This window comes from Odocoileus virginianus, chromosome 1, assembly GCF_023699985.2.
Source record: "Odocoileus virginianus isolate 20LAN1187 ecotype Illinois chromosome 1, Ovbor_1.2, whole genome shotgun sequence".
Lineage (NCBI taxonomy): Eukaryota > Metazoa > Chordata > Mammalia > Artiodactyla > Cervidae > Odocoileus > Odocoileus virginianus.
This window is the reverse complement of record NC_069674.1, coordinates 2,944,320-2,967,074: the sequence shown is the minus strand read 5'-3', so window position 1 is coordinate 2,967,074 and position 22,755 is coordinate 2,944,320. Positions and strand designations below refer to the sequence as shown.

Genomic DNA, 22,755 nt, shown 5'->3' with positions numbered 1-22,755 from the left:
TTTAGGCAAAATCAGATTTGTGCTTCTTCAGAATTATGATAGCTAACTCCCTGGATGATAGAAACAAACTTCTTTACAAAACAGAAATAGACTCACAGGCATAGAAAACAAACTTAAGTTTACCGAAGGGGGCGGGGATAAGTTAGGAGTTTGAGACTAACATATACATCCTTCTGTATATAAAATGACAAGGACCTCCAATACTTTGTCCACCTGATGCAAAGAACTGACTCATTTGAAAAGACCCTGATGCTGGGAAAGATTGAAGGCAGGAGGAGAAGGGGACGACAGAGGATGAGATGGCTGGATGGCATCACCGACTCAATGGACATGAGTTTGAATAAACTCCGGGAGTTGGTGATGGACAAGGAGGCCTGGCGTGCTGCGGTTCATGGGGTCGCAAAGAGTCGGACACGACGGAGGGACTGAACTGAACTGAACTGTACTGCACAGGGAACTGTGTTCAGTGTCTTGTAATAACCTCTAATAGAAGAGAATCAGAAATATATATCTATATATGTACAGATACACACACACATAACTGAATCACTTTACTATACCCCTGAAGCTCACACGACACTGTAAATCAACTATATTTCAGTTTTTTTAATGGTTTAGCAAACGCCCCTGGAGAATTTTTCAGGGCCCCCTGGATTCTGTGGCCCCAGGTGAGTGGGGAGCCCGACCCTGCACTTCCTGAGTGCTGAGCTGTTATCTCTGGATTCCTCACATTCTTTTAGGAAGCTGGAGGTTTAACGCATGATTCACAAGGAGAGAAAAGGCCCTACACAGACTTTATCCCTCCCACTGTATCTCTCGTTGGAAATGACACAGAAGTGTATCTCAAGACGTGTTTTATCCTAGTTCAACCCAATGAAGCAGTTTATAGCCTTAATCAATGGCTTCTGTCCGCAGAATGAAGAGCCTGTATTCTCCAAGGATGGCCGGAAGTTCTTCTTCGTCCGAGCGATCCCGCAGGGTGGGCAGGGGAAGTTCTACCACATCACCGTCTCCTCCTCCCAGGTGAGCCCCCCATCAGGTGAGCCCCCCTCCCAAGTAGGCCCCCTGCCAGGTGAGCCTCCCCAGTTTTTGCTCAGCGAGTGGGATTGGCCCCCAGGGGCCAGGGCTGAGTGCACTTGTCACCTTCAAGGTGTGCAGAGGGGAGCAGGGCCCCAAAACTGGAAGGTGGCTCCCCCGTGGGGCCAGAGAGGGCCCTGATGAGCCAGCCGTTCTGAGCAGGCGGAGGTGGTGTTCCTGCCTCCTGTTACTGCTCAGGAGCACAACAGGAGTGATGCTTCTGATGACATCAGGGGAGACCCCGGGCACTTTGTTGGGTGTGAGCCCAGGGCACGTAGACCGTTGTGTTCACTGGTCTGCCCGGGCAGCCTGGCCTCCCTCTTCTGGGTCCTGGGGGCCGGCCCCCATGCCCTCGTGGCCCCCAGGGCGTCCCATCTCCACGGTCAGCCAGAGTCACCTGCTGTTGCCTGCGCTGGAGCTGCGGGCAAAGGGCAGAGGGTCACTGATCAGGGAACGTGGGAGCTGAATACAGTGCGTTTAAACAGAGCAGGCTGCCAGTGAGTCCACCCCCTGCAGGGGGAGCACCCGGGTCCTGTCCCCTCCCCGCACCTGCAGGGTGCTCCCCGAGGCTGCCCTTCAAGGACCCCACTCAGGAGGAAGGCAAGGGGTGCTGGCCTCCCATCTGCACCGCCCTAGGCCTCGGCAGGCAGGTCTGCGTTGAAGCAGGTCCAGAACTGTTCAGGATCAGGACATGTGAATGAAATTGTTTTTTAAAAAGTTATCAAAAATATCCCATGAGTATAAAGTAGTTTCCTATTCATGGTATGACCCTAAAGATAACCTCCAAGGAAAAATTCCAAGAATGCCCCATGGAGTAGCCTTGATGGGGCAGGCTCCAGGGCTGGGTGCCTGCTAGTCACCCAGCAGGAAGCACATATCCTCAGAAGGGCTCCTCCCCGGGGGCCCTTGGCCCCCACTGCCCTGTGGGTCTCCTGGCCCCCCGCTTCTCCCGACAGGCCCTGCCCCCACCGGCTGTCCCTTGTCCTGAGACTACCCCTGGGGTCCCCGCTCCCAGGACACCCCTGGCTCACGCCTTGCGTCTCACATCCCGGCCCTATGGGGACATCCACGTCTTTCTCCGTGTGTTATGGTTTAAACTGTCACAGTCGTTCTGCTCTGGGAGGCCCTTGGGGACAGACTGTGTGTGCAAATGTGCAACACGCAGGAAAACGCCTTCAGACCATCCCTGAGACCAACAGCAATGATGACCAAGGGCCAGGGTGCCCTTCCCTGCCTCCCACCACCCCCCCTTCCCGGCTTTATTCTTTCTTTCCCTGCCCTGTCTATCCACGTCCCCATGTCTCTCTGCTCTCGCTTCATCCCCCTACAGTGATGACCCCCTAACTAGACTCACAAGCTGTGAAGGAACACCGTCCCCGGCCCGTGAAACACTGGTGGTCAAGGCGCAGAGCTCGCGGCGGGCGTCGCCGGCGATCTAGTCGCTGGTTGGTCAGCCAGGGTCCTGCCCCGTCACAGCAGCACTCAGAGAATCGGGGCTGGCCACACGAGGCCAGGGTGGGGGCAGAGGAGGGGTCACCCCAGGGAGGCCCTCCTCACCACCTCGTGTCTGAGGGCCCCGGGCTGAGAAGGGAGGCTGCGACCCAGCCGCTCACGCCCGGCCGTGTTGCAGCCCAACAGCAGCAACGACAACATCCAGTCCGTCACCTCCGGGGACTGGGACGTGACCAAGATCCTGTCCTACGACGAGAAGCGGAGTCAGATGTGAGTGAGCCTTCGCCCTGCCGCCCGCCATCCTGCTCCACTCAAACGGCCCTGGCCCGGACCTCCCGGGGGCGTCTCAAGGCCCTAGTTCCCACCACGCCACCTCCCGAGTCGCCGGGTCCTAGCGACTAGCCCGCAGGCCCGGGCACAGGGGCCAGCCATGCGGGGTCCCCGAGCCTCCGCAGGCTCTCGGGGCTGGGGGTCGGGGAGCCAACTGCATCCCCAGTGAAGGTTCACTGCTTCCCCCGCTTCTAAGAGAGACGGGCCAAGACAGAAAGAAGTTTCGGACTTCCCCCAAACTGTCAGGCCGGTAACATCAGGAGCTGGGGCTCCACTCAGGCCGTCCGGGGGGCCAAGGGGGACGCCATCACCCTGCCCGCTCCTGGACCAGAGCCTGGGTTCCCGCGTGGGGTGCCGGGCGGGCCTGGGCCGAGGAGTCGTGGAGGCGGGCTGCGTGTCTGGACTCCCGGCCCTGGCCCTCCAGAGGGTTAGTCCTGTGAAGGGAGTCCCAGCTATGCGCCCCGTGGCCGAGCCCTGGGCGGTGCGGGCACACCCGGGCCAGCGGAGGTCAGCCCGGGCGCGGCGCCTTCAGCCCGTGGGAGTGTGGCCGCCCCCTCCCTGCCCACGGGGAGCTGGCCCCTGGCAGGAACTTGCCAACTGTGGGCCCTGAACAGCGCAGGACCCCCGGGGGGCGGCGGGGGGCCGGCCTGGCGTGCCAAGTACAAACCTGCCCCGAAGCCAGCTAACCGCTGTGCCCCCGCTGGTCTTCACAGCTACTTCCTCAGCACGGAGGACCTGCCGAGGCGGCGCCAACTGTACAGGTGGGGCCCCACGACGCGCCCCGAACCCCAACCCCGCCCGCTCTCTCCCCGCAGCCCCGCCCCTCCCTCCCGCCCCCTCCCTCCCCGCAGCCCCGCCCCTCCCTCCCGCCCCCTCCCTCCCCGCAGCCCCGCCCCTCCCTCCCGCCCCCTCCCTCCCCGCAGCCCCGCCCCTCCCTCCCCGCAACCCCGCCCCTTCCGCCCTCTCTCTCTCTCTCCCCGAAACCCCGCCCCCTCTCTCCCTCAACCCCGCCCCCCGACCCCTCTCTCTCCCCGCAACCCCGCCCCTCCCGCCCTCTCTCTCTCCCCGCAACCCCGCCCCGCCCTCTCCCCCCCACAACCCCGCCCCCCGCCCGCCCCCTCTCTCTCCCCGAACCCCGCCCCCCTCCCTCCCTCTCTCCCCCCGCAACCCCGCCCATCCTCTGCCCCAACCATGAGGCACAGTCACCGCCGCCGCTATGCTTTCCAGACGGGAGGGAGGTGGCCGCTGGTTCCTGCCGCAGGCTCAGGGCCACCTAAGGGGACTCCGCGATGTGAGGCCCGGTGGCCTGGGCGGAGCCGGTGCCTGCCCCCCGCCCCGTCAGGTGCACGGCCGCCCCCTCCAGCCGCAGAGTAAGGGCTGCACAGGGGAGGTCCCTTCAGAGGCTGAGAAAACTTGGGCACATCCCTGCAGTCACAGGCCCACTTCTCTCCGTGGACGACGAGTCACCTCTGCTTGTCCACCTGGGTAATCCCATCCGTCCCGCCCCCAAATTAGCAAAGCGTGATGGAGGCTGGCCGCCCACCTGCCTCTGACTTGTCCCGTCAGGACGCCGTCCCCTCGCCACAAAAGGTCTTCGGTTCGGTGGACGGTTTTCTCGTCCAGACCCTTCCTGTGCCAGCAACTCAGGCCGGGACTTCTTCCAGGCTTCTGGAAAGCACCTCGGTTTCTGTAGCCTCTGATAACACCTGTTGGTTAAGCCTTCGGGGCGTGAAATCGTGCTTGATCACCGAGGCCCCGAGTGACAGCTGCGGGTCTCCCGCTCCTGTTCTCGGCCCCTGAGCGAGCAGCTCCCTCCCGCCCTCTCGCTGGTCGTGGGGGAGCCCGAAGCCCAAGCGCTGCAGTTTCGAGAGCCCCTGCCTTGCCCTGCCCCGGTGACAGGTGCTCCGAGGGGAGTGAAAGACCCCAGATCACGTAGATCCTGCTCCCAGAGCGCCGGTCACCTGCTCAGAGGGACCCAGCGCTGGAGACAACACCCCACACTCTCCCACCAGGAGTCGTCCCACCGGGGTGACCCCCAGGAGCAGCCGTGCCCGGGGCGGGGGGGCTCATGACAGCCAAGCCCGGCATGGCATCCAGGGAGTCTCAGCAGGGAGACGGGCAGAGGGACCGCGCCCCCAGACGTCCCCTGTAGGAGAAGCCGGCGGGGCACTCACAGGGCTGGGGCTGAGGGTCTGGCCTGCAGTGACCACCCCCGCCTGTCCCCCCCCCTCCACCCGCAGCGCCAGCACAGTGGGCAGCTTTAACCGGCAGTGCCTGTCCTGCGACCTGGTGGACAACTGCACCTACTTCAGCGCCTCCTTCAGCCCCGGTGCCGACTTCTTCCTGCTCAAGTGCGAAGGTGAGTTCCCGCCACCATCCGGGCATGCGTCATTCTTAGCTGCTGCGGGGGGACCGGCAGGTACCCCCCTCCAGGAGCTCCAGGACCTCCGAACAGGAAGGACCGCCGGCTGAGGGCGTCAGCTCACCGAGGAATGTTCCTGGATCACCTCTGGATCATTCCTGATGTTTTACATCTTATAAAGGGTTACAGCTTATCAAGAGTGTTCTCCACATGCTCTGCTGGTTAATCCTAAAATTCACCTACATTTTCCTTAAAAAAAAAATTTATCTTACACATGGATGGATGCAGGTCATCTAAAAAGGTGATGAAACAGTTTCAAAAATAATTAAGTATATGTAAAGATTGAGATATAAAAGAACCCAGAAAAAAAAATAATTTTCCTAGGACCCAGTGCATGGATAATTTATCCCACACTTCAAAAAGTTCTTGATCACACCAGTCAGCACATACAAAACAGCAGGCCAAGTCCCATCATGGACACAAAGAAATATCTTTGCATCTTTTCCTCATGTCTTGGAAAGATAAGATAGGAACCCACAGAAAGGTAAGAGATAACAAATACAATTGTAACAAAATATGTCTCAGGGAAGAGCTTGATCTACTGGGATCATCTCATGGGAGGAAACTGCACTGAGCGCAGAAACACACACACACCAGGAGCAACTCGATCCCAGGGTCGCGGCGAGGCGTGAGGAGCCTTCTGCAGGCTGTGATGGCCTGATGGCCACTCGGCAGCTCGAGACCTCATCCTCTCTGTATCAGCATCGTCATCTGAAATCTCAGCCCCTTCATCACCCAAGCTCAGTCCCAGACACTGTCCTCGGATGATGTGATGGGAGAAAATTGCATGTTGGGTGGGTGGGGGGGGGGGGATCTGAAATGCAACTCTAGGCCCCAATCCCCTTGAAGCATCCTACCAGACTCCTCTTTTCCCATCAAGACCTGTCGCCCCAGGGCAGGACCTTCGTGGAAATTACGTGTTGGAAACATGCAGAGATGCACAGAGCACAGAGATAGGGAGTATGGTCAGCAGACCCACCAGCAGTGGGAGACAGGAACCAGAGCTGCAGGACCAGAGATCTGACACCTTACCTCTAGGGGAGGACGAGGCCTTACGGTGTGGAAGGTCATGATGAAATACAGAAGGGAAATGGAAGTCGACCTACAGAGAAAGTCCCAGAAATAATGGCTGGATGGGAAAGGTGACAGAGCCTCCCTCAAGGAAGGTCTAGAAAAGAAGGCAGATGTCATTTTCCAGAAATAGGTTTAAATTCGAGGCAGACAGGGACCTGGGGGCTTAAGGCTCTGTGTTGTCCCTGGCCAAGGTGGTCGTGGTTTGGGTCTCGTTCTTGGGTTCTTGCTAACATTCCCCAGAGGATGAGATGGTTGGATGGCATCACCAACTCAATGGACATGAGTTTGAGCAAGCTCCGGGAATTGGTGATGGACAGGGAAGCCTGGCGTGCTGCGGTCCATGGGGGTCACAAAGAATCGGACACGACTGAGCAACTGAACTAACTGAACTGAACATTCACCAGTGTTTGCTCCTGCTAGGTTCCACGGGGTCTTCTCACACCAGAGCTCAATGGGAAGGGCCTCGTGTGAGGACAGCAGCCTTTTGTTGTTCAATCCCGTGGACTCCCACCCAGGGTTGAAACTGAACGGCTCTCCCAGGATATCTGTGGCACTGGGTTTGGGCACGGAAGCTCCCGTGTGCGGGTGGTGGATGTAACAATGGCGCCCGCCTTGGGAGGCCCCTTGGACAGCGCGTGGAGGTCACTGGACAATCATTTGTGTGCAAATTTCCTGTCCTCCTGCTGGCGTCCGTCCCGAGTGGGGAATAACGTTTCTTTTTATGTTTATGCTCCAGCCAGTCCAGGGACTTGTTTTCTTTATAAAGCTGCCTGTATGGTGGTCTGTGGATATTCCGGGTGAGATGGCTCCTCTGTGGCCACTGTGAAGGATAACAGAAGCAGAGAGGCAATAGGGCCATCCCAGGTCACAGACCCGACTCGGCCCCTGAAACCCATGTGAGCTCAGCTTCAGAAGGATGAGCGTCCCTCCCCACACACACGCCTGGACCCACTAGTGACAGAACTGATTCGTAGAGTTTGAAGGATAGGAGGCCTCAGAGACCATCTGACCTGATCTCCACCCCCTGCTGCATGTTAATAAGAAACTTAACTCTTAACTGATTGTGGAGTTGTCACCTCAGGACTCTTTGAATCATTGGAAAGTAGTGTTAGTCACTCAGTCGTGTCTGATGCTTTGCTACCCAGTGGACTATAGGCCGCCAGTCTCCTCTGTCCATGGAATTCTCCAGGCAGAAATACTGGAGTGGGTTGCCATTCCTTCCCCATGGGATCTTCCCGACCCAGGGATTGAACCCAGGTCTCCTGCATTGCAGGCAGGTTCCTTACCATCTGAGCCACCAGGGAAGCCCAGTAGATATAAAGTAGACCCCAGTGTGTAGCCCGCAGCAGCGTTTATTAAACTCCACGCCCTCTCCTGTTTGCTTCTTCCACACTCCAAAGCCACTCTGATAGACTTTTATTTATTTGGCTGCATCGAGTCTTGGTTGTGACACCTGGGATCTCCGTTTTGCCCTGCAGGATCTTTGGTTGTGGTGCACAGACACGAGTTGTAGCATGCTGGCTCTGTTGCTCCACATGGCATGGGGGATCTTAGTTCCCCAACCGGGGATCTCATCTACGTCCCCTGCATTGCATGGCAGACTCTTAGCCGCCGGACCACTTTTGTAAACCTCTGAGCAGCATTTCACTGCTCCTCCCCTGCTACAGGACTCTACTATGTAGGTAAACTTAACTTCTCAGATGCAAGAACAGCAGCTAAAATCTCTCCTTTTAAGGCTGAGGGGAAATGTAAGGGCAGCTGGACGATTCTCTTGGGTGAATTGGGAAAGGAAAGTCTGTGGATGCTTCCGGGCTCAGAAGTGTCCGGCCCATCACATCAGGAACCACAGATGTTCATCTTGGTCAGGGATTGTGGTCAGAGGATTCACTAACTAGTTCAAGGTGGACCCTAGCCACTGAAATAGAGGCCCAGTCGGAGCAGATGCAAGCTCACCCCACATCCGTACATAAGGGCTGGGTGTCATAGCCACTGTGAAATGGTGGCAGCCCCATGTAAACCTGTCCTTCTTCCTTTTCGTGGACCTTCCATTATGATGGTTTCTAGTAAGCTTATCCGATATGGGTCTGTCACCTTAGCTTACACTGCAGTGCCCAGCGGTGTAACCCCATGATGACTAATCACAGCTCATCAATAGCTTGCAGTCAGAACTTCTGTTTAATCAGTCCTCTGGCATATAGTTCCTCTCCTTGGTGGTGGTGTTGGTCAGCTGCTGAGTCCTGTCCGACTCTGTGTGACCCCATGGACTGCAGCACACCAGAATCCTCTGTCCTCTACTATCTCCCGGAATTTATTCAAACTCGTGTCCACTGAGTCAGTGATGCCATCCAACCATCTCATCCTCTGTCGTCCCCTTCTCCTCCCACCTTCAATCTTTCCCAGCATCAGGGTCTTTTCAAATGAGTTGCCTCTTGACATCAGGTGGCCAAAGTATTGGAGCTTCAGCTTCAGCATCAGTCCTTCCAATGAGTATTCAAGGTTGATTTCCTTTAGGATTGACTGGTTGGATCTTCTTGCTGCTGTAGTAGATTCTGTCCATCTTCCTTGTTGTAGCGTTTCATCTCATCATCATGTACTTTCTCCTCTAATTTTTCATTAACATTTCCTCTGTGGTTTCTCAAAGATTGCCACTTTTATAATTCTTAAATTTTAAATTTTTATTATGTGACCACTTTCAAATATATACATTATTTTTATACCTTTGCACACTGTTAGATTAAACATAGACTAAAATAGAATATAAGTAAGTAGAGACTCAGAAATGTTTGTAATGCTTATATCCACTCGTACATGGCTGGATCCCATCTATCACTGTCAGTATTTATATCTAAATGGCATGGGTTTTAGGCGATCACTGAATACTTCCATGAGGTTCATGTGTAAACCATGTTCAGTAGAACTTTGTGGAAACTCACTTGCATATTTAATGTAGGGATTAGATTCTTTTCCAGATCTCTGGGGCCTGGCAATGAAGCCAGCTGCATCTGAAAGGTTGTATTATGATATAGCATCTTATAATGAGATCAGATATAATCTAAGGTAAGCCAGTAAGCCTCAGTTTACATGCTTAGTGGGTCTTCTCAAAGACCCTGAGATAGGTAATGTAAATAACCCAATACTTGTCCAGCTTCTTAGATGTTGAAAAATACATTCTTATAGTTTAATACTCAACGCCCATATTCCTGTGTCTGACTCCTTGTAATTTATGCCCTTATCACAAATAGATCTGCTAGAGTACCCTACACTCAGTGTTCCACACGTCCATACTTTTGCCTGGCTGCCCAATGACCTCCTATACACCCTCCAGGGTTTCTCTCAGGCAAAAGTTGATTTTTATTCCCTCTCAGGAGCGTTGAAAATGTTAGTCACTCAGTCATGTCTGACTGTGACCCCATGGACTGTAGTCTCGCCAGGCTCCTCTGTCCATGGGATTTCCCTGACAAGAATATTTGAGTAGGTAGTCATTCCCTTCTCTAGGGGATCCTCCCAACCCAGGGATTGAATTTAAAGATTCTAGCTCCTTGGAAGGAAAGCTACAACAAACCGAGACAGCACATTAAAAAGCAAAGACATCACTTTGCCAACAAAGGTCCACATAGTCAAAGCTATGGTTTTTCCAATAGCCATGTACAGATAACAGAGTTGGGTGATAAAGAAGGCTGCGCACCAAAGAACTGATGCTTCTGAACTGTGGTTTGGAGAAGACTCCTGACAGTCCCTTGGACAACAAGGAGATCAAACCAGTCCATCCTAAAGGAAATCAGTTCTGAATATTCATTGGAAAAACTGATGCTGAACTGAAGCTCCAATAATTTGGCCACCTGATGCAAAGAGCTGACTCATTGGGAAAGACCCTGATGCTGGGAAAGACTGAAGGCAAAGGAGAGGTGGGTGGCAGAGGATGAGATGGTTAGATAGTATCACTGACTCAATGGACATGAACTTGAGCAAACTCCAGGAGATGGTGAAGGACAGGGAAGCCTCATGTGCTGCTGTCCATGGGGTTGCAAAGAGTTGGACATGAGTTAGCAACTAAACAACAAAAGAAGCCAATGTCTACATGACCCCTTCCATCTAAGACCCCTTGTCTTCTCTGATGCGTTCTGGTGGGATGTGTTGAACGCTGACCAGATAAAATACATCTGTGTTACAATAATCAATATATATGTGCTTTATGCATGTAATTACTCCAGCATATCATAGTTATGGTTTAGGGAGAAAATCTCAACTGTCTCCCCTGGGCTCTTTGATCCAGACAGGTGTCTGTGTACATCCAACCAACCCATCTTCCAGAGAAAAGGTTACATATACATCCATTCTAAGAATTTTTTTTTTAATTTCTATTTTGGGTTGTGCTGCATCTTCACTGCTTCGCACAGGCGTTCTCTAGTTGTGGCAAGTGGGAGCTGCTCTCCACTGTGGCAGCTTCTCTCGGCATGCAGGCTTCAATAGTTACAGCACGTGGACTCAGCAGTCACGGTTTGTGGGCTCCAGAGCACGGGCTCGGTGGTCGGGACACCTGGGTTTAGTTGCTCCGCAGCATGTGGAATCCTCCTGGACCAGGAGTCAAACCAGTGTCCCCTGCATTGGCAGGCAGAGTCTTACCCACTGCACCACCAGGAAAGTCCCATACCTCAGTTTTAAATGGTTATAAATTCTACTTTTTCCAGAAAAGAGCTTTTTTCCTGATATATATTATATACTGCATTTGAAGTCAGAAAAATACCTTTTGCAATCAGGCTTACGATCGTAAACTTCAGACAAGCACTATTTAATAGAAACACACTATTTAATATGAGCCACGTAGATAATTGAAGTTTTATACTAGTTATATTTTAAAAGTAGAAACTGTAATATTAGTTTTGATACTATATTTTAGTTTACTTAATATAGTCCAAACATTATTTCAACAAAAAAAAATCTATGTCATAAATTTTAAACCATGGCACTTTGACACTTCACTTTCAAGACAACTTTCATCAGCCTGTGTACCTCAGATTTTCTTTTTTCTGTTGTCCAACCCTACTTTCAACTATGACACAGCCCTGAACATCGAGTCAGCAGCATCATCTTCTGAGTCATTACCACTGGTGTCAGCAGTCTTCTCTCCAGTAAGGCACTCACATCTGTAAATATCTAATTATCATTCACATTTATGTTTAAATGTCTTGTTTAGTAAGTTGCTCAGTCGTATCCAACTCTTTGCAACCCCATGGACTGCAGGATACCAGGCTTCCCTGTCATTCACCATCTCCCAGAGTTTGCTCAAACTCATGTCCATTGAGTTGGTGATGCCATCCAACCATCTCATTCTCCATCATCCCCGTCTCCTCCTGCCTTCAATCTTTCCCAACATCAGGGTCTTTTCTACTGAGTCAGCTCTTCTTTGCATCAGGTGGCCAAAGTATTGGAGTTTCAGCTTCAGTATCAGTCCCTCCAATGAATATTCAGGACTGATCTCCTTTAGGATGGACTGGTTTGATCTCCTTGCAGTCCAAGGGACTCTCAAGAGTCTTCTCCAGCACCACAGTTTGAAAGCATCAATTCTTCAGCTCTCAGTCCATAAAGATGGACCAACCCAGTATATTAATATTTGCCTCAAGCTCTATGGTAGGAAAAGCAGTGGGAGATATTGGTGGGAAAGCAACTGGGTTCTGAGCTGGACCATGAGCAATATGGGCTCGGAGGCCATGACAGTAACCCCAGTCACTGACGCGGTCCTGAGCCAGGCTGATGTCGCACTGAGAGCATCAGCAGCAGCAGGTGAAACTCCGAGCTGTGTCTGCCTGGTGCTTCTAGCAGGAACTATAGACCACACTCAAGTGGACAAGAGGTGTGCTCCATCCTGCCCAGGCCCTCCCCTGCCCTGCTGATGCTGTCTCTGCTCCTTAGGTGGCATCTGGACTCGCCTTCCAGGAGCATCACCCACGACTCTCTATAAAAGACCCCAGAGCACGTCCCAATCCAAGTTGCAAAGCTGCCTGGACCCTCCCCTCATCTGTGTTCTAGTCTTGCTCCATCTTTGCCACCGGACGGTCCTTCCCAGTCTTCTAAGCTGTCACAGCTGTCCCCTCTGTGAAGGATGCTCTGATTCACACCAGCCAGCCCTGTGGAAGCTTCCTGCACAGTTGTTAATATTCTTGATGATTCTTTTAAAAACCTCTTCCTGCTGTGCCTCGAAACCGCCTTTTCTTTCTCTTTCCCATCTTGGAAATCGACACCGACCGCTTCTTGACTCTGGCGCTCACTCGGTCCCTGCTCCGTCCTGCTTCTTCCCCCGCAAGCTCACCCGTGACACTGTCACTGAGGTCTCCTCCTCCCAGAGGTGAAAGCCTCTAACTCAGAGAAGAGGGGTGAGCAGGGCAGGGCAGGCCGAGAGGGCGGGGGATGGAGGAGTTCGCTTTGGTCTAATGAGGAGAATAGTGGAAAGTCCCTTTGGAAAGACAGATTGAGAGGAACGGATCCATGGATCCATGTAAACACTGCAGTGTAAGGTAGCCCTGAACAACATCACAGGATTTCACAAGCACACGCCTGGAAGAGTGTCTAGTGGAAGAGCTTTACCAGCAGGCTGGCTTCTTAAGGAAGAAGTTTGCCTTGAGAAAAAACAGAGCATTCTGAACAAAGGGAAGAGTCTAACCAAGAATCAGAAGCATGAATCGGACTCACAGGTTTGTGGAAATACAAGGTGGGGAAACAGCATATAAGGTGGGGGTGCCACCAGGCAGGACAGGGAGGGGCCAGGTTTCCAGAACCTCACACGCCCTGCTCAGGAATTTAAATTTCAGACAGTAGGTTAATGTTTGCACTGACTTTCATTTCTCATATAACTCACTTAATGGGCTTCCCTGGTAGTTCAGCAATAAAAACTCACCTGCATGCAGGAGTCGCAGGAGACCTGGGTTTGATCCCTGGGTCAGGAAGATCCCCTGGAGGAGGAGATGGCAACCCACTCCAGGATTCTTGCCTGGAGAATCCCATGGACAGAGGAGCCTGGCGGGCTGCAGTCCATGGGGTCACAAAGAGTTGGACACAACTGAAGTGAGTTAGCATGCATGCATGCATGACTCACTTAACAGAATGTATAATGGTGTCATAAACATTTTAAGATAGATAGCAAGCAGGTTTCTGGTGTGCAGCCATGTGTATCTAGTGAGAAAGCCTTGTGTGAGCGGAGACAGGTCTGAGGAGGCCAGGCCACTGCGAGAAACCTTGATCCAGCTGCAGCGATGTGACTGCAGGCAGCGTTTACAGAGTCTCCAGCTATGCAAATGAAAATAGAGAAATGGTGTTGAGACTTAAATAAAACTTCTCCTTTAACTCCACTCTCTCATTCATTTGAGTCTATTTTTTATAGACTGACTTTATATTGGGAGGTTATAAACTACACTGTAAATTTAGAAAGTGAGTTTATACTAACAAAATACAGCTGTTGGCTATTTGACGCATGGGAGTTCAGCACTGCCTTCTGTTTTAAACAGGGATCCACTGCTGAGAAATTGAAAGTCCACTCTTAGTGTAACAGGGAGCCAGTTACAAGGTGACCTCAGCAGGTGCATGACTCAGGGAAAGAACAGCCAGTGGTGAGTGTGTGAGGGTGGACCTGGACATGCCCCCTTTCCCCTGGGCTGTTCTTGTGGTCACAGCATAAGACAGGACCACATGCGTGAGGGGAGCTCACGCACCCCCCCACCCCAGCCCAGGCATCCGGCCTTTCGGAGCCTCAGTCTCCACATCTGTGAGACGGCTTGTTTTCTGGGTTGTGTTTATATTTAAGCAGCATCTCCTGCAGCCCGTGAAGTGCAGTTTCACTACCATTAGTTCTTGGACAAGTGACCACAGCCATGCCAACGTCCAAAGCCCTCAGGGAGCACCTTCATGCTTGTCTAGCCCATTAGTTAAGCCAACATCCAGCTTCACAGTCCCAGCAGAAGCTTTGAGGTGCTCCAATAAGTTAAAAGTAATCTTTTGTTTCACCTCAAGCAGGTCGTTTCTCAGACAGAAATAGAGAGGCAGAGAAATTCTTGATCTACATTGGTTCTCATATCTCATCAACTCCAGAATTCTCTGTGCCAGTATGAAAAGCCAGTCACGTGATTTTTTTTAAAAATTGAAATATAGTTGATTTACAGTGTGTTACTTTCTGCTATTCGGTGAGCAGGGTGATTCAGTTACACTCATATGTATTATTTTTCATATTCTTTATGGTTTATTGCAGGATGTTGTGTATAGTTGCCTGTGCTATAACAGTAGGACCTTGTTTATCCATTCTGTATATAATAGTTTGCCTCCATCTGCTCATCCCAACCTCCCAATCCTTTCCTCCCGCACCCTCTCTCCTTCAGCAACCGCAAGTCTGTTCTCTGAGTCTGTCCCTGTTTTGTAGATAGGTTCATTTGTGTGGTATTTTAGTTTCCACATATGTGATATCATATGATGTTTATCTCTCTGACTTACTTCACTTAGTAGGATAATCCCTAGGTCCATCCATGTTGCTGCAAATGGCATTATTTCACTATCTTTGTGGATGAGTCATATTTCATTGTACGTATATATATGTAACATCTTACCCATTCATCTGGGGATGGACCCTTAGGCTGCTTCCATGTCTTGGCTGTTGTAAATAGTGCTGCTGTGAACACAGGGGTGTGTCTTTTCAAAGTATTTTCTGGGTATACGCCAGGAGTGGGGCTGCGGGATCCACGTGGTAACTGTTTCAGTTTTCTGCGGAACCTCCGGACTTTTCTCCACGGGGCTGCACCAGCTTCCATTCCCGCCCACAGGGAGGAGGGCCCCCTCTCCCGCCCCCTCGCCAGCACTCAGTCACGTGGTTGCGCGCTTACACGTCATCAGGTTGCGTTCTCCTCGGTGCCGGGCGACGCCTCTGCCCTCGTGTGTCTGCAGGACGTGCATTTTGGACGCACGTGCACACCGCGCGGCACCGCCGCCCGGGAACCTAGGAGGCCGGCGCCCGGGTCGGGCTCCCGCGTTTGTGAGCAGCCTCCCTGCCCCTGGGGCGGGGCCGGGCGCTCGCTCCGGCGCTGTAGGAGGGTGGGCAGCGGGAGGACCTTCCTTCCGCGGCTCCCGCCCGGACCCGCTGGGGCCTCACGGCCATCGGCGCTCCTGCACCGTCCTTGCTGCCGGCCCCTCGCTCTCACCGTACAGCAGGGACTATGGGGCTCTCCATCCAGAAAGAAACGGACACGCCGAGAACAAAAGGAAGCCGTGCTGTCCACTGAGGAGGATGTTCCTGAAGGTTCCGGGTCACACCCGTCACATCACAGCCCAGAGCAGGTCCTGAGACTCAGAGTGGTTTCCGTGGACAGCTTTGAAGCATTCTTCAATCACTGGTTGACATACAGGCCTTGATGGTCTGGAATAAAACCTCTGAAATCCAGATGCCCCTGATGTAGTCACTGAGAACACAGGCAGAGACGAGTAGACGTTTTAAAAGGAAAAAAATCTCTCTTGAAGGAACACAAGAAAAGCCTCCTGAAGGGTTGTTGATTGTTTAAGAAGACTATGTGTCCTCTCTGCATTTCGGTGCTAGTCTCTGCTACATTTATATCCTCATTTCAGCAGGTAGTGATCGCCTAGAAAGTTGCAAAACATGCTCTTTCTAAACAGTCTCTTGAAATGAGGCTTCTCACAGGTTCAGTTGAGATTTTCCCACTTGGGGCGAGTGGGCGCATTTTATCAGTTTTCTTTTTCACAACAAGAAAGCTTGCAGAGACTGGGAACCTCTTGTCTCCGCCACTCATTTTCCTGCAGGTTCGAACCCACAGCCGGGTCCCCTCACCCTCTGCGGCTGCCTCTGGGGAGCTGAGCCCTGCCTTCCAGCTCCAGAGCCTTAGCTGTGCAGAATAAGCTGCTGGCAGGAGATTTTGGCATTTCTCTACAAAAAATAAGAATGCATCATGTCTGTCCTTTATCACAAATGAAACTCATGTGGAATAATTGATTAGGAGGCCTTGCAAAGTAGAATGCAAACCATCTGACTGGAAAAGCCGAACCTGGCTGATCTTCCTCCCAGGAGAGTCACGGCACCCTCACGCCCCACCCCGAGCCCCCCAAGACGCATTCCAACCGTCCCCTCTCGGGTCCACGCGGCTCAGGGATGAGCAGCTATGGGGGACACTAGGAGCCCCAGAGGGTTCCCGCCGGCAGGGCTCATGTCTGCGGAAAGACAACGCGGACAGAAGGTCCCTCCCGGAGCCAGACCTGTAACCCCCTGTGCGCAGGGCTGCGAGAAGCCCGAGGGATTCCCCAGCTCTGTGCCTGGGACGTCCCTGGAACCACCGCTGGAATGAGATGCTGCCCCTGACCTCGGGGAACCGATAGACTCTGGAGGCTCTCCCTGACCAAAGTGCCTGGATTCAGAACCCGGACGCCGCCCTAAAAGTCAGTCGTTCACCCTGTCCCTTCCCACCAGCAGAGCCACCGCCCGTGTGCCAGACGACGACACCCAGCCCCTTCCCCCACAGGCGTGTGGCCCATGGGGCAGAGCCAGGAGCAGAGTCTGCCTTTCACCCACGCCCGCGACGTCCAGGGGCCCTGACAGCGCGTTTGTCACCTCTCGTGCGCTGGGGGAAAACCAATCGCATTGCTGATCGCTTTCCACGAGAATCCCCTCTGCAGGCCTGAGTGCACTGAGCCCTGGTGAAGCCCCAGACACAAGAGGGCACTGCAGCCCTGCGCTTTAGCGCCTCTTCCTAGAACCGCTGCAGGGTCAGGTTTCTGGTGATTCACCGGGCGCAGCCTGGTGTCTCGGCTGAAAGCAGCTTCTGAACTGCCTCGTCTGAATGTGTCAGACCACCCAGTGGGCCACAGGGGACCGACCTGTCCACTGCGGGCAGGAAGTCTTTCTCTGGTGCCTGCTAAGTGCCAGACTTGGGCTGAATGCCGGGCATGCAGACATGAGCAAGGCAAAGGCTGCCCTCAAGTAGCCCAGCATCTGCAAAATTACCAGCTGGCCGAGGGGGCAAAGGAGCATGGAGGGGAACCCCTTGTCAAGCACCTCTGCTGGAGGTGGGCTGCCTGCACTCTTGGTTCTGATGACTGGCAACATCGGTGTACATGGTAGTCAGTTAATGATGGCTGTTAAGTTTCCAAGCTGAGCAAAAAATAGGCTCAAATGACCAAAGGTTATCACTGAACATACCTGTGGAGAAAGGACTTTATTTATAGGTGCAATAACAGTCCAGGTGGCCTTCAGGACTGGCCGAAGTGGGTGTGGATGATCTGGACTGGGGTCTGGACCTTCAGATGCCAGGTTTGCCTGTCTGTAGGTGGGAGAGCTCCAACAAGATTTGAGTCTACGCTCTTAACTAACCCCTGTCTATACTGTGAACATGGGATCATGATGTCCAGGGCTAAGAGGTAAAATCTGATTTGTTAACTGGAGAAAGGATCATCATTCGTGGAGCCTGGAACCTGGATGAAGTCAAGTGTCAGTTGCCCAGTCGTGTCCAACTGTTTGTGACCCCATGAACTGTAGCCCACCAGGCTCCTCTGTCCACGGAGTTCTCCAGGCAAGAATACTGGAGTGGGTTGCCATGCCCTCCTCCAGGGGATCTTCCCAACTCAGGGATCGAACCCATGTTTCTTAACTCTCCTGCATTGCAGGCAGATTCTTTACCACTAGCGCCACCTGGGAATCCCCTGTGTATGAGGCAAGTGACATATTTTAGGCTTTTTGTTCGTATCACCATTTGATTCCAGAACAACTTTTTAAGAGGAAGATGCTAAGGACCAGCTAATAAAGAGAGGGAGCTGGGAGGGGGGACCGGGATGGGGAATACATGTAAATCCATGGCTAATTCATTTCAATGTATGACAAAAACCACTGCAATGATGTAAAGTAATTAGCCTCCAACTAATAAAAATAAATGGAAAAAAAAAAAAGGTAACCTGCAGAACTCCACTCAGCTAGCCAGTGTTGCTGCTAAGATGAACACTAAGGTTCACTGCCCTTTATAACTAAGAAATATATGTATGTGAGCAGCCACATAGATGGACTGTGTCTGCTGTCAGTCCTGGCAATACCATAGGCAACTCTGTACCTCAGTTACTCGCCTGTGAAATGGGGATATAGTGCCTACTTCACAGGGTTATTTTAAAGTCTAAAGAAGTCACTGCATGTAAAACACTTAGAACAATGCCTGACGTGGTGATCATGGTGTAATTATGACGTTGTTACTATTCTTATTATTGTTATCACACTGATATACCAAAGCGGGAATAGTCAGAGGAAGCATCACAGAGAGGATGCTGGAGCTGAGCCTTGCAGGCAATGCAGAGGTTTAGAGGAGACTAGGTGGGCAGGGCATCGAGGGGGGGAGGGGTGAGCAGGCACAAAGATGTGAAACAACACAGCTCTTTTCTAAAGAACAAGGCATTTGGGAGGTGTGTGTTGGGTGATAGGAGATTGTCTGAACAGGTCTTTGATTTCATGCCAATGGTTTCAACTTTGTCATGTGGGGAATGGAGAGTGACTTGAGGGCATTAACCAGAAGAGGGCCAAGGTCTAAACTGTGTGGGAATCCTTGGGCAGAGGTGAGGAGGGAAGTGCTGAAAGTGTTACCATGGCAATGGGAGGTGGCGGGAGATGCTTCAGCAGGTGCGTTTGAGGAGACCTGCTGAGGAATCAAATATGGCAGTTTGAGAGAGTTGAGTGTGGAATTACTTCCCTTTAAAAGAAGTGGTCTGCTTGTGCTACATCCTTGAGTCCAAAAGGAAAGGCAGGGAGCTCTGTATCCACCAAGTGTCAGGATCCAGAGGGGATGAGCTCCTGGTCACCCTGGTACCCCACAGTCAGGTGGCACCCCCCCCAGCCCACAGATCCTGCTCTGAGAACTGAGGCCTCTGCCCTCGGGATGCACACCCAGCTCTTGGCGATCACTCCCGCTTACATTCCATGGACTGACCATGAGGGGCAAGGGGAAGTGACACAGACTGGTGGGCAGCGGAGGGCAGAAGCAGGCAGACCGAGGGGCGCGTTAGAGTCCCCCTGGCCACAGTCCTTCAGTCTGAGTCAAGACTTGATCAAGTTCAAAAAAAAAGAAGACTTAAAGTGAAGCCTGTCGTCATTGGGATTATAATAGAAGTCTCATTTCTTTGCATTCTGAATTTGTACATCCAAATAAATACGCTTCTCAGGAAGCTGCACAGCTTGTTCTGATGAGAGGACATTGCTCAGAAGAATTTAGGATATTCCTTGCAGTATGACCTTCTTGGACCAGGCTCCCAAGGAATCTGTAGTTCTTCCCTTAATAATAGACTTGATTGTTGACAGTTATTGTAGTCACCAAACATACCATAACTTTGTTACAAAATTTAGCTCTAAGTGATCTTTTGCACTTTTTAAAAACCAGAGCTAACATCTAAAAAAGGTAATTGGCAATTTTGAGATTATTCAAGACAACAGGCCACAGCCTCCGAACCTCAAAATTTCCTAAGGCATACATCCTGTCTATGAATACTTTGTCCTTCATTTATTCAGCAAATATCCATTGACCACTTACTGTGAATAAGACACTGTACATTTTCCTTTATGGAATACAGAGTTGTATAAAATGGGTTCCTAAGCTCCACATATAGTTGGAAAGATAAGGCATGAGTGTATCATTAGAACTCCAATCAAAACTTAATCACATTGGTTAAAATTCATCACAGAACTATCAGATCACGGTACCAGCAGATAATTAGAAGTATTACCACAACTGTGAGAGACAGCACAATACAGGAGCTGTGGGAAGTCTACTCGTAAGAACCTTGACCCCACCCTGGTCCAGATCCACCTTGAACACCCACAGTGATGAATGCAACAGCCAGTGTATGTTTCACTATTTCCTTGTAGTTTGCCTAACCTCACAAAACTGATAAAACTAAGCTCCTTCCTTCACATTCATACTTTGTATTCTGTGATTATGGTAAACATCTAAAAATTTCAGCCAGTGTGATACATATGAGGCATAAATATTTTGCTATAGCTCAAAGACAGAAGAGAAGCGAAAGGCAAAGGCAAAAAGGATAGACAAGCTCATCTGAGTGCAGAGTTCCAAAGAATAGCAAGGAGAGATAAGAAAGCCTTCCTAGGAGGACAATGCAAAGAAATAGAGGAAAACAATAGAATGGGAAAGACTAGAGAGCTTTTCAAGAAAATTAGAGATATCAAAGGAGCATTTCATGCAAAGATAGGCACAATAAAGGACAAAAATGGTTTAGGCCTAACAGAAACAGAAGATATTAAGAAGAGGTGGCAAGAATACACAGGATAACTATAGAAAAAAGATTTTAATGACCCAGATAACCATGATGGTGTGATCACTTACCTAAAACCAGATATCCTGGAATGCCAAGTCAAATGGGCCTTAGGAAACATCACTACAAAGCTAGTGGAGGTGATAGAATTTCAGTTGAGCTATTTCAAATCCTAAAAGATCATTCTGTTAAAGTGCTGTATTCGATATGACAGCAAATTTGGAAAACTCAGAAGTGACCACAGAGCTGGAAAAGGTCAGTTTTCGTTCCAATCCCAAGGCAATGACAAAGAATGTTCAAACTACTGCACGATTACATTCATTTCATATGCTAGCAAGGTCATGCTCAAAATTCTCCAAGACAGGCTTCAACAGTACATGAACCAAGCACTTTCAGATGTTCAAGCTGGATTTAGAAAAGGCAGAGGAACCAGAAATCAGAGACTGCCAACATCTGTTGGAAAATGTTTCATAGAAAAAGCAAGAAAATTCCAGAAAAACATCTGCTTCATTGACTACAATAAAGCCTTTGACTGTGTGTATCACAACAAACTGTGGGAAATTCTTAAAGAGATGAGAATACCAGACCACCTTACCTGCCTCCTGAGAAATCTGTGTGTGGGTCAAGAAGCAACAATTAAAACTGGACATGGAACAACAGACTGGTTCCAAATTGGGAAAGGAGTACGTCAAGGTTGTATACTGTCACCCTGCTCATTTAACTTATATGTAGGGTACATCATGTGAAATACGGGCTGGATGAAGCATAAGCTGGAATCAGGATTGCTGGGGAAAATATCAATAATCTCAGATATGCAGATGACACCACCATTATGGCAGAAAGCGAAGAGGAACTAAAGAGCCTCTTGATGAAAGAGGAGAGTGAGGAAGCTGGCTTAAAGCTCAGCATTCAAAAAACTAAGATCATGGCATCTGGTCCCATCACTTCATGGCAAATAGATGGGGAAACAATGGAAACAGTGAAAGATTTTATTTTCTTGGGCTCCAAAATCATTGCAGATGGTGACTGTGGCCATGAAATTAAAAAATGCTTGCTCCTTGGAAGAAAAGTTATGACAAACCTAGGCAACATGTTAAAAAGCAAAGACATTACTTTGCCGACAAAGGTACGTATAGTCAAAGCTAGGTTTTTCCAGTAGTCATGTATGAATGTGAGAGTTGGACTTTAAAGAAAGCTGAGTGCCAAAAAATTGATGCTTTTGAACTGTGGTGCTGGAGAAGACTCTTGAGAGTCCCTTGGACATCAAGGAGATCCAACCAGCCCATCTGAAAAGAAATCAGCCCTGAGTGTTCATTGGAAGGACTGATGCTGAAGCTGAAACTCCAATACTTTGGCCACCTGATGTGAAGAGCTGACTCATTTGAAAAGACCCTGACACTGGGAAAGATTGAAGGCGAGAGGAGAAAGGGTCGAAAGAGGATGAGATGGTTGGATGGCATCACTGACTCAATGGACATGAATGAGTTTGAGCAAACTCCAGAAGATGGTGAAGTACAGGGAACCCTGGTGTGCTGCAGTCCATGGGGTTGCAAAGAGTTGGACATGACTGAGCAATGAACAGCACCAAAGGCAGATAGTTCCTAAAACCTAACACTTCTATGGATCAATTTCCCAAAGATCCTAGCTGATTTGGGGAACATACGGAGGCCCCTCCCACTTTATTATTGGGATGGTTTCTCTGACTTTACCTGTCATGTGCCTGAAATGTGACATGTAATTCTCGACAAGAGGTCACGTGTGAATGTGAAAGGTTAATGTGACACTTCACCACCATTTGTGAGCAGGTGAAACCACCCCTGATTTCGGTGAAGCCCTCTGCGTGATGCTCCTTACCCTGCCGCATGGGACCTATGGTCACTTTCCAGTGGCCCCATGAACCTGGACTGAAGCAGGACTCAGTGCTGCGAGGCGTGGCAGGGGAACCCCCAAACCTCACGCGCGATGTCAGCTATAACAAGGTTTCAAAGTCAAACACAACATTACCCATCTGCAGTGTTGACAAGGAAGTCACATCTTTGGAAACAAACATTTTCGTTCTCTGCAGTAGTTCTGTGAAGCTTGGCTCGCCCTCTGCTTATTAGTCTGATAATATCACCTCA

At 50.9% G+C, this 22,755-nt stretch overlaps 1 protein-coding gene and 1 long non-coding RNA gene across 7 annotated transcripts in view; one reads left to right on the top strand and one right to left on the bottom strand.

The window, feature by feature from the left end:
• Window positions 1-22,755, top strand: part of DPP6 (dipeptidyl peptidase like 6) — a 1,052,271-nt gene that overhangs the window by 986,257 nt on the left and 43,259 nt on the right. For all 6 annotated transcript variants that reach the window (XR_011482010.1, XM_070450430.1, XM_070450574.1 and 3 more), the window contains exons 13-16: window positions 916-1,023; window positions 2,708-2,799; window positions 3,573-3,620; window positions 5,100-5,218. Coding sequence is in view for 5 of the 6 variants with exons in the window: in XM_070450430.1 (XP_070306531.1) it covers window positions 916-1,023; window positions 2,708-2,799; window positions 3,573-3,620; window positions 5,100-5,218 (367 nt within the window). In the remaining variant the exon portion in view is untranslated. The remainder of the gene's footprint in view (window positions 1-915; window positions 1,024-2,707; window positions 2,800-3,572; window positions 3,621-5,099; window positions 5,219-22,755) is intronic.
• LOC139029817 (uncharacterized) lies at window positions 539-2,711 on the bottom strand. The gene is made up of 2 exons (XR_011482045.1): window positions 2,432-2,711; window positions 539-1,495 (listed from the first exon to the last, which is right to left on the bottom strand). It is a non-coding gene; the product is annotated as an uncharacterized lncRNA (long non-coding RNA).